General features: G+C 41.9%; 1 protein-coding gene across 1 annotated transcript in view; it reads right to left on the bottom strand.

The window, feature by feature from the left end:
- Nucleotides 1-12531, bottom strand: part of ME1 (malic enzyme 1) — a 458080-nt gene that overhangs the window by 317490 nt on the left and 128059 nt on the right. Inside the window, exon 3 of the mRNA XM_073589660.1 lies at nt 6261-6410. Within this exon, the coding sequence (XP_073445761.1) occupies nt 6261-6410 (150 nt within the window). The remainder of the gene's footprint in view (nt 1-6260; nt 6411-12531) is intronic.

Genomic DNA, 12531 nt, shown 5'->3' with positions numbered 1-12531 from the left:
GTATTCATTTACTGATGGTGGTTCTGGTTATGTATTTATGTATTGATGGTGGTTCTGGTGAAATTCATGTACTGATGATGGTTCTGGTGATGTATTAATTTATTGTTGATGTTTCTGGTGCCACATTCATGTACCATTGATGGCTTTGATGCTCTAACCATGTACTGATGATGGTTCTGGTGATGAATATATTTCACCAGAATCATCATTACTACATGATTACAGCACCAGAACAACCATCACTACATATATATGGATAAATGACACCAGAACTGGAATACATCACCGGAGCCACCATCAGTTTTGTGTAAGCTGTATTTGTTGTATGACAGACACAAAAACCATTAGACGTAGCCCTTTATTTATAATGGAGATATGTTCATTTTTAATTAGGGTATTGCCAAATGCTAGATACCTTAACTGATACCAAATTACCCCGATTATAGTTACACTTTATTAGTTTCCATAACTAGAATTCTGGTGTAAAAGCTTTGAAAAGCCACAAAATTTAGGCACAACCCGGAAGTTCATTTTGAAATTACTGAAGAAAGTACAAATTCCATTAAAACAAATTAACAAGTTATCTAGAAAAGTAGTGTGTAACCAATAGGAGGCAGAACATAAAGAAGCGGAAGCTGAAAGCATTACAATATTTCATATACAAAATACAGATGTTTTACACTGTGAATATTAAGCAAGTATACAAACAATTCTAAATGTGCGATTATTCCCATCAACTAAGGGTTAACAAATAATGGCATCTTCCACTTTCTTCAATACCAGTGTTTCATGTAGAACAGAGAGTCCAAGTTATGACCTGATGTCACTTCAACCTCTGCTCCCAGTACTGCTCTGCCACTATCTGCAGCATTGATTACATGTTATTATAATGGTCTGAATGCTGCTGCATAAGACTCTTCAGAAGTAAGAATCAATTAAACACAGCTTGGAAGCCTGAACTGTGCAATTTAATATTTATGATGTGCATAAGCCTATATACTTCATTGCCAGAAGTTTCGGAATTTCATAAAAGCTGTGATTCAGTTCTAAACAGAAAATTACATTGACTGAGCAGCGCACATTGCTTTGAAGCTTTGACCCAAATGTTAGGTGAAAAAGTTTAAGAGCCAATACCAACTTAATATTTAGTTCTGAATGAATCCCTATGATACTGTAAATCAGGGTTCAGGGTAAAGAGTAGGAAGGAGTCAACTGTCTAGGGCACCAACTTGCTGTAAGCATGGGGCAGTGGTGGGAACGATTTATTTGCTGAAAAAGGGAGCCTTACAGCATGTCATCACTAAATTTAATTCCTCCGCAGTCTCAGGATAGTTCACCGGTGGAACAGGGAACAGTGAGTTAGTGTAGATGTTGTCCAAGCAAGCGATTACACAGATAGGTTGCAATGATTGCTCTGTCCATACATAGGGAAGTGCTACTTGGCCAGATGTAGAGTTGGCGTGAATTGGTTCGCGGGATCTGATCCATAGACCACATCAGTAATCTGTGGTTGCTGGATGGGAGCCTTCAGAACTGCCTCCTATCTCCCAAGATCTGCAGTTCTTGTTATTGTTAGCTAGCGTGGCATGATGTCACATGTGCATTACACCACATCAATGATATTGCGACAGACTGGCTAACCAAAGGAGAGTTGTGGAGGCCAGGAGGTGGAAAGTATCAAGACTCCCATCCAGTGGCCACATCACATCGGAGAGACAGATGGACTGGGCCCTGAGATTTAAATCACATCACTCTTGTCAGAAGACAGCACTTAAAGGGAACCTGACAGCTGATATATGCTGTCCAATCTGTGGGCAGCATTTATCAGACTTTGGCTGTAGGAACTCAGCCAGGTATTTTTTACTCTGAAGCGCTACTGGATGTCAATGAAAAACTTACTTAAAGCAAACATCTCACCAAGTCTGATCGATAAAAGATACGGCCACCACCTTTCAGGCCTGATCTACAGCATTCTATAATGCTGTATATCTGCCCCCAACCCGACCTACAAGACAAGAAACAGACCTTTTATTATACTCACCTGCAGGGCGGTCCTGTCCGGGGGGTGTCACTTGATGAGGGCAGAGCAAAGTACTGCAGTGCGTAGGTGCCAGGAAAGGTCAAAAAACCCAGGTGTGCATGGGCACTGCAGTACTTTACTCTGCCCTGGAAAAGGAGCGCGATGGCGGGAAGACTGTATGGATGACGTAGGGATGTATCTTCCACATGGAGTAAGAAGGAGGATGGCATACCAAAAAGCAGGGAAGCGCCGGATCAAGACCAGTGATGCCCCTTGTACTGAACCACTCCGCAGTTGAGTAAAATGAAAGATCTTTTTCTTGTCATGCAGTTCGGGTTTAGGGTATATATATAAAGCATAGCATATTAGAATAGAATAATAATATAATAATAGGTGGTGGTCTTATCTCATGTCAGCCAAACCTGGTGACAGGTTCCCGTTAAATAGCTGCTGGGCAATTTCTGTGGAAAAAAGCGCAGCATGGCCTAAATATCCAAGCAAAGTGCTTGTGATTTTATGAAATCTCCACCCTCGGTGTATCTAAAGACTCATCAGTTTTCTTGCATTTTTTCCTTTATAGGATTCTATGTGGAGCTTGAAAAAACGCATAAGACATGGCATTGCATTTTTCAGCACAGAATCAAAGGTTTTCTGTACTATTAAAAATGCATTAAAAACCTGGATTGACATCTGCACCAAAAATGAATTAAAAATGGGGGAACACGCATAAAAGAAATGCAGCAAACATGAAATAATCAGGGAAGATTGTTATTGAATCGTGTGGTGCTGACACCGGCAGAAAGTATGCAGAAAAAAACAATTGAACAATTGAAAAAACGTAACATTTACTGTATGTGTGAACATGTCCTCAACATTCCATATTTATTACATTTGTTATATAATTAAGAAAAATTGAGAGAAACAAGCTAAATTTCAGTAAGAGCTGATCATAGGATTGCTAGAGATGCAAATCAGAACCCACACTTGACTGCAAAAGCAAAAGATCTTCAGAAAGATTTAGCAGACTGGAGTTGTGGTACATTATTCTACTGCACAAATATGGCCTTTATGGACGAGTCATCAGAACAAAACCTCTCCTGCGTCCTCACCATAAAATTCAGCATCAGACGTATGCAAAAGAACATCTTAACCAGCCTGATGCATTTTGGAAACAAGTCCTGTGGACTGATGAGGTTAAAAAAGGTTTGTGTGGAGAAAAGAGGGTACAGAATTTAAGGAAAGCATGAGATTGGATCAACCATGCTTTGGAATTGTGTTGCAACCAATGGCTCGGGGAACATTTCATGGGTAAAGGGAAGAATAGATGCAATGAAATTTTAAAAAATTCTTGATGCAAACATAATACCATCTGTATATAGCTGAAGTTGAAAAGAGCATGGCTTCTACAAATGGATAATGATTCTAAACAGAGATGCAAATCAGAACCCCCACTTGACTGCAAAAGCAAAAGATCTTCAGAAAGATTTAGCAGACTGGAGTTGTGGTACATTATTCTACTGCACAAATATGGCCTTCATGGATGAGTCATCAGAACAAAACCTCTCCTGCGTCCTCACCATAAAATTCAGCATCAGATGTATGCAAAAGAACATCTTAACAAGCCTGATGCATTTTGGAAACAAGTCCTGTGGATTGATGAGGTTAAAAAAGGTTTGTGTGGAGAAAAGAGGGTACAGAATTTAAGGAAAGCATGAGATTGGATCAACCATGCTTTGGAATTGTGTTGCAATCAATGGTTTGGGGAACATTTCGTGGGTAAAGGGAAGAATAAATGCAATGAAATTTTAAAAAATTCTTGATGCAAACAATACCATCTGTAAATAGCTGAAGTTGAAAAGAGGATGGCTTCTACAAATGGATAATGATTCTAAACACACATCAAAATCCACAGTAAATTGCCTCAGAAGGCGCAGGCTGAAGGTTTTACAATGACCTTAACAGTCCCCTGATCTGAACATCATCAAAAATCTGTGGCTACACCTCAAAATAGCAGTACATCCAAGGAAGAATGGGTGAAAATACCTCAAACAAAAATTGAAAGAATGTCTGTGTCATGGTTAGGACATGGTTAATGTCCTGTTCTCACAGGGTTAACTTTTGCCGGCCTCTCTTTGGATCTGGGAGGGGTATTTATACTCACTCCAGACTAGCATTCTCTGTCAGCTATACTGTTATTCTGGCTGTGTGTCTGACCAACCCCCTGGTGTGTGTGTATTCTGCATTGCTTGTTTGATTCCCGTGTATGACCCGGCCTGTTCCCTCACTCTATACTCCGTCTCTCGTTTTGGTACTATTGTCTTCTCCGGTTCTGACCTCCTGGCTTGGCTATTGTTACTCCGTTGCAGTTTGTCCCTATTGTACCGTCCATTGCCCGTTCTGGTTTTCTGATCTATTGCTACTTCCTGACTATTCGCTCTGTCTAACCCTTTGGTACTGTCCTGCTATCTCGTGCTTTGACCCGGCTTGATCTGGTTTCTGTCTCTGTCTATGCCCCTTGGTAACATTGTCCTGTAGTTACCTTTCTAGGAGCTTCCCTGCAGCTCCTAGCTCTGTGGAGCTTAGGCCACGCCCCCAGCAGTCACGTGCTTCAGGTCCTGGAGCATGCATCGTCACCGCTGCTGCCCGCTCCACAGGTATCTTTGAGCACTGTTTTTGTAGCTCAGTGAGCAAGTGCAGTGTTCCTGACAGTCTGGTTAGAAAATGCGTTTACAAGCTGTGATACTTTCAAAAGGAGGTGCGACTAGGTACTAACCATGCAGGGTGCCCAAACTTTTACATCGGCCCATTTTCCTTTTTATTATTTTTAAAATGTAAATGAAGAATAGGTGGGTATTTAGAAGACAGGGCAAAGCTCAAATTGGGATGGTCCTGTTGAACCTGGGACGGTTTGGAGCTATGATGAAGGCTTCTTTTATTAGTTTCTTCCAGACCCAGTAGTCAGGGGAAGAAAACTCCTTCTCTTGCAATCTGCCTTCCTCTTTCATTCCTCTCAGAAAATGGCTGACACCTCCCAACTGACTTAATTCTTACTACCTTGCAGGATTTAGCTCCTCCCTCTCTCAAGTGACTTTTACAGCTACAGTCATTGGCTGATTGACCAGGGGAGTTTGTTTCAGAAGCTTCTGCGTACCAAGCAGAGCTGGGTCACATGAGCAACCCTCTGTGGGGAAGATTAACCCTTTATGTGCTGCCTGTCAGTAAGTCTCACAATGTGTTACAACATGCAGTTTAGTCATAAATCACACTGTGTGCATGAAAAACACTATACATCTGGTAACCCATGGAGATAGCCACTTTGTGGGGTACACACTAGGTCATCAAAACACCGTATTTTGTACTTTATAAGACGCACCAGACCATAAGACATACCTCAAATTTTTGGGTGGAAAATAGGAAAAAATGTTTTTTAAATAAAATGGTGGTGCGTCTTATAGTCTGTTTTAACGGTAGCTTATCGGGGGGACGGTTGCGGTGGAGTGGGGTCACAGGAGGCAATGTTGCTGTTTCTGGAGGTCGGCGGCGGCAGGATCAGGGTGATGCTGCAGGTTCTGAGTTCTCAGAAGATGTCGGCGTCGTTGAGCGGAGTCCCCTTTCCCAATGATTTCCTAGTTGTGGGCTTCGGGAAAATGGCCACCGCAGGCAGCGCATGCGCTGATTGAGATCTTGGGAAACAATATCTTGTCTTCCAAGATCTTGTCTCCCAAGATCTTGTCTCCCAAGATCCCCATCTGTGCATGGGCCGCTTCCGGTGGCCATTTTCTCGTAGCCCACTGCAGGGAAATCTATGGGAAAGGGGACTCCGCTCACCAGAGCCAACATCTTATGAGAGCCCAGGCATTGCAGCATCGCCTCACACCTGCTGCTGGCCTCCTGAAGCAGCAAACCTTCATCTTGAGACCCCGATCCACTATCGCCACCCCATGGTAAGCTCACTTTGGATTATAAAATGTACCCTCATTTCCTCCCAAATTTTAAGGAAAAAATTGCATCTTTTCAATCTGAAAAATAAAGTACCTTGTTCCACTCCTGAATAAATATACGAAAAAATAAATTTCGGTCAATACAAATAATGTCAAAACATGAGCCACAAACAAAGCAACATCATCTTCCTTTTTCTGTAGTATGCTATGTTCCAGCTCTGTTCCAACAAGACAACCTCTATTACTACTATTAAATAAAGATATTGAAATATTAATCTCTAAACGTGGGTTTATATTACCTTGGTCTTCGAAATGCTAAGCCGTACTGTTGACAAGCCAAGCCCACAGTCGGAGTATATACAATGGGCATGAATCTTTCAATGTCTGATGTCAAAACTCTGTAAAATAGCTTCTCATTTCGATCCTGAAGACCCATCAGCAAAATATACCTGAAAAATTAATAACAAATAAAGTAAAAAAAATCTTATTTTGTTTTACTATGCATTGTATTTTAACCTAATTCATAAAAAAAGGCATTATTTACTTCCTTGGAGACTGTTTACCATTTCATATCGAATCACTGTAGAACATATTCATCTTTTACACCTCCTGATAAAAAAAATGGCAAAAAGCATGTTTGGGTGACGAGGACTCCACTATAACCACTGTTTATACATGTAAGTGCAACTTATTTTGAATTACAATCTGCGTTGCAGCATCCACCATGGTATATTGCACACTAATGATAATTTACTATCTATAGTTGTCATGATCCATGATGGATCAGGACTGATATAAAGCACAGGTAACCTTTTTTTTCCCCTAAGCTGTGCTTAAGGTGTTTTTGCCCCCGGTGTTCATTAGGATTATTGCACTATGGTGTCGTTTGTTCTAAGTTTACCCCTGGTGATGGTGAGCGTCACTGCACTCTAGTTTCTGTTGTTTAGTGCACATGATTATAATGCAGGTGTGATTGCTGGCTCTGATATAAAAGAGTCACAGGTGTTGGTGATAGTGTTCATTTCAACCATCCTTGGTGGAGGAAGGAGCTGGAGAGCAGCTCTGACAGAGCCTGGTGTGAAAGGGGATTTCCTTAGCTCTGACAGAGCTTGGTGGCAGTGATTCAGGAGCAACTGCAACATAGTAAAGCTAAATGGTGTTTCCCTGTTTGTGTTTTTTCCTTAGTGTGTATTAGTGCAGCGGTGGGGCCAGTGCCTGCGCCACCCAGCTCCCTAGCAAGGGATAGGTGTAGGGTGTGCTAGGGCGACAGGTTAGTGATCGGCGCCCGGTGCGGAACCGGCATAGGTAACATTAGGAGCGTTAAGGACACTGTGTTAAGGGCTGGCGGAACACACCAAATAATAAGATGGTGTTTAGGTGCGTTCGCAGCCCGAGGTCCACCGTGCAGAGGTGTTAACTGCTGCTCGGTAATGGCGGACGCGATATGGCGGTGAAATAACGGCACACACGGGGTTAACCTCACCCAAGGTGTACCGAGGCGAACTCTTATGACTTAGAGCCGCACTACCGCAAATAATAGATGCCGTAGCCTGTTTTCGCTCACAGAGCTCGGCAGAGTAAGCGCTAGCGTAACGTCACAGAACTCAGCCCTTAGACAGCAGGACTGAAGTCCCTCTAGACCGCTAGCGCCCGACACCGCGACTGCGATAGCAACAGGGATCAAATAAATGGCGTGTGCAAGTGTGCAGACGGCCGGTATGCACTGTGGCCTACAGGCTAGCCACTAGCAGGCACTGACTCAGTCTCTAAACCCTAACAACAGACGTATCAAAGGGTAGGGGTTTCATAATGAGTCATACACCAGATACATGCATCCATCATCATACACACCAAACTATTTGAGTCTATCTTAGCGCATGGCCGAGCGGCCATGCGAACCTTTTATAGCCGCAGGCGTCCGTGATCCTCCTTGCTTCTCGGATGGGCCAATCCGAACACGAGCAGGACCTGAGCACATGACCTTTGATCTCCAATGGGAGATCACTCCACAGGCATGCTCAGTGGCCCGACATGAGGACTTAGTCCCTGGAGGATCTTGCTGCTGAGCAGCATGTGTTGCCAAAGCTGAACCAGGGGTGGCAGCAGCAAGCAAACCCACGGAGCTGGTCTGGACAGAGCGCCGGGACCGACGAGTTTGTTGAGCAAGCTCCTCTGCGGCTGGGGAGGAATGGGAGACCGTCGGAGGCAAGGCTCGGGATTCCCGCTGTGCAGCTCCAGAAATCCGACGCCTAACACACTGACTCAGGGAAGTGCAGGAGGTCTCCACGTCCCCTTTCCCTATCGCAGGGCCCACCGTTGTAACTGTTTCCCTACCCCTTGTCTTGTCGTTTTAGTTACTGGCCTGCGTGCCATGTCACACAGGACAGTATCACGTGCTGCGTCCTGTTGTTTTAGTTACCAGCCTGTGAGCTGTGTCACACAGAACGGCTCCACGTGACAATAGTATATGAAGTTTGATTCATGGTACTTGTCAACTTATAATCTACTACAGCTCTGCAATCAGAGTCATACATAATATAGATAATTGCTACATTTACGAACAATGATTGGTTATGTATTATAGTGTTTGATTATTATCTGGTTAGTAGTGATTGCTATGATTGACTGCACTTATCACTTTATAATATAAGGATACTGATTAATCATGTAACTATACTGTGTGATTATAGTTACAAATATGGCTATGATCGACTGCACTTGCACTTTACTATTGACTATGACTCTTTCCATGTGTAAATAAATGAAAATATGTAGTTTAAATGTACTAAACGTATGTAATCTTTATAGATATCATTAGCATAGTTCTATAATAACTGCTAAAACCACTATTGCATAATTTACAAGGTGGTAATTATGGCTAACAATGAAATACTGAGTGTTGAATTCCTTGCCACATTTGGTTATAATTTAAAAAAAAAGTTATATAATACTAAAGATTTATGGTTAATTATACTCTGGTTGCTGGGCTTTCTTTAGTGCTCGTATTTAAGTCTTACTATATTCATCTTTTTGTATAAAAAAGGGTTCGTTTACATGCGTAGATCAATTGCCTGCAACAAGCACAAATCAACGATATAGCAAGACAATCCGTGATTGGTTTATAAAATTCACCTATTGCCACTATATTTAAAAATAAATACGGTGCCTTTATATTTACTGTCATCAGCACATCTATTGAATACACACATGGCCCAGTGATAATTTTTAGTTCAGCATAAAAGACGGGATCAGTGATCACTGACCATTCACTCATTGAACTTGTTTACACCAGCCAGTTATTGGAAACAATTATTACTACAAGTGATCATTTTGGATAATCATTACACTGGGTAATAAGCCCTTCAGCTAACCTCAGCATAGTTTTAAATTAGAAATAATAATTGATTTGTAATAATTTATTATAGTTAATAATTGTTTGTAAAGGATCAAAATCACTATTATATAGTCTTGAATATACGGCAATGTCTCCTGTTCTAAGAGTATCCTACTCTGTTTTGATGAGCCATACATGGTCCAGCGAGCCTGTAAGAGCTTTTCTCCCATGAAGTCTTACTTGTAAGACTTCATACTTAGGTCTCATTAAGAATCATTACTTCCCCCACTAGTATTTTCTTGGCATTGCCTTAAAGGGAATCTGTCAGTAGGATCAACCCACCTAAGCCATCCAGGTCATAGGAAAATGAAAAAAGTGATACATTGAAATCTGTGATCTGATGGCTTATTCCAGAGAAATTCACATTTTTCTTATATGTAAATGACCTTTTCCAGGCTATGGGGAGGACGTTACCTGGAAAATAACTCTGCCTCCAGAGCTTCTTTTAAATAAAAAGGAGTTCCCAGTGTGAGGCAAGTAGCTAACAGAACAGGAGAACTGAACTTTGTCTTCTTGCAAATACATTTTTGCAGCTCTCTTAAGCTTTGCTGAATTGTAACAATATTGCAACCCTGTCTGCCTGTGAGCTCAAGGCTGAAGCTGAGAGGAACCTGCAGATGTGTCAGGTATAATCACCCACAGCTCTGCAGGGAGATCAGGAGAGCAGAGAGCAGCCATTACACAGCACACTGGTAACACTGGTAACCATTATACATCACACTGGTAACTATTACATATCACACTGCTAACTCCCCCTTTATGTAAAATAATCTCTGGGGGCAGAGTTATCTCCAGGCACCATCCTACCCTGGAGCCTGGAAGAGGTAATTTATATAAAGTGATAAAACGTGATTTCTCAGCAACAGCACATCTGATATGAGACACACAGGTAGGACTGTTTTCAGCCATCTATAACCTGTATGTCCATATTAATAGTTTACATAGGTCAAATATGGTGACAAATTGAGTATAGACACTTTAAAAAGTGGGACAACAGGCTAGAACTTTGTAGCATTTGACAAACTTTATGATGAAGCTGGTGGCTGGGACAGTAATATGAAGCCCAATTCCAATACTTGTACATTAGGGTATGCAGCTATCGCTGTATTGGGTGCTTTAGCTGTCACTATGCTTGCAACTTTTAGCTTTTATTTGATTTTTATAAGATCCTTGAAAGACATGATGCAAAAAGGCTTTACAAGACAACAGATCCTCTTTTGTCTGTCTGAAAGTTGGAGGTACACATATACAGTACACAGTACAGACCAAAAGTTTCGACACACCTCATTCAAAGAGTTTTCTTTATTTTCATGACTATGAAAATTGTAGATTCACTCTGAAGGCATCAAAACTATGAATTAACACATGTGGAATTATATATTTAAAGGGAATCTGTCACCCTTCTTTTGGCCTTTCAGCTGCCGGCATAGACATAGACTGTAGATAAGCCCCTGATGTCTATGCCGGCAGCTAATAGGGCAAAAAAAGGGTGACAGATTCCCTTTAACAAAAAAGTGTGAAACAACTGAAAATATGTCTTATATTCTAGGTTCTTCAAAGTAGCCACCTTTTGCTTTGATCACTGCTTTGCACACTCTTGGCATTCTCTTGATGAGCTTCAAAAGGTAGTCACCGGAAATGGTCTTCCAACAGTCTTGAAGGAGTTCCTAGAGATGCTTAGCACTTGTTGTCCCTTTTGCCTTCACTCTGCCGTCCAGCTCACCCCAAACCATCTCGATTGGGTTCAGGTCTGGTGACTGTGGAGGCCAGGTCATCTGGCGTAGCACCCCATCACTCTCCTTCGTCAAATAGCCCTTACACAGCCTGGAGGTGTGTTTGGGGTCATTGTCCTGTTGAAAAACAAATGAAGGTCCAACTAGACTCAAACCGGATGGAATAGCATGCCGCTGCAAGATGCTGTGGTAGCCATGCTGGTTCAGTATGCCTTGAATTTTGAATAAATCCCCAACAGTGTCACCAGAAAAGCACCCCCACACCATCACACCTCCTCCTCCATGCTTCACGGTGGGAGCCAGGCATGTAGAGTCCATCCGTTCATCTTTTCTGCGTCGCACAAAGACACGTTGGTTGGAACCAAAGATCTCAAATTTGGACTCATCAGACCAAAGCACAGATTTCCACTGGTCTAATGTCCATTATTTGTGTTCTTTAGCCCCAACAAGTCTCTTCTGCTTGTTGCCTGTCCTTAGCAGTGGGTTCCTAGCAGCTATTTTACCATGAAGGCCTGCTGCACAAAGTCTCTTCTTAACAGTTGTTGTAGAGATGTGTCTGCTGCTAGAACTCTGTGTGGCATTGACCTGGTCTCTAATCTGAGCTGCTATTAACCTGCGATTTCTGAGGCTGGTGACTCGGATGAACATATCCTCCACAGTAGAGGTGACTCTTGTTCTTCCTTTCCTGGGACGGTCCTCATGTGAGCCAGTTTCTTTGTAGCGCTTGATGGTTTTTGCCACTGCACTTGGGGACACTTTCAAAGTTTTCCCAATTTTTCGGACTGACTGACCTTCATTTCTTAAAGTAATGATGGCCACTCGTTTTTCTTTACTTAGCTGCTTTTTTCTTGCCATAATACAAATTCTAACAGTCTATTCAGTAGGACTATCAGCTACGTATCCACCAGACTTCTGCACAACACAACTGATGGTCCAAACCCCATTTATAAGGCAAGAAATCCCACTTATTAAACCTGACAGTGCACACCTGTGAAGTGAAAACCATTTCCGGTGACTACCTCTTGAAGCTCATCAAGAGAATGCCCAGAGTGTGCAAAGCAGTAATCAAAGCAAAAGGTGGCTACTTTGAAGAACCTAGAATATAAGACATACAGTATTTTCAGTTGTTTCACACTTTTTTGTTTATTATATAATTCCACATGTGTTCATTCATAGTTTTGATGCCTTCAGAGTGAATCTACAATTTTCATAGTCATGAAAATAAAGAAAACTCTTTGAATAAGAAGGTGTGTCCAAACTTTTGCTCTGTACTGTATTCTGTAGCTACTTCATGACTTATTTGGCTTACGGTGTACTCAATCACGTAGACTTCATCCTTGTTCAGTCTGGCAATAACAAATCTGGTACAGTAAGCCATTACCAAAAACACATAGATATGTAGTTCTTCAGAGAGCACCTGCATAGCATTAGAAACCATTTTCA

Source organism: Dendrobates tinctorius, unplaced genomic scaffold (assembly GCF_039654945.1).
Source record: "Dendrobates tinctorius isolate UK_male_01 unplaced genomic scaffold, ASM3965494v1 ptg000111l, whole genome shotgun sequence".
In the NCBI taxonomy this organism is placed as follows: Eukaryota; Metazoa; Chordata; class Amphibia; order Anura; family Dendrobatidae; genus Dendrobates; species Dendrobates tinctorius.
Note: the sequence above shows the minus strand (reverse complement) of the source record. Positions and strands in the feature narration are given on the sequence as shown.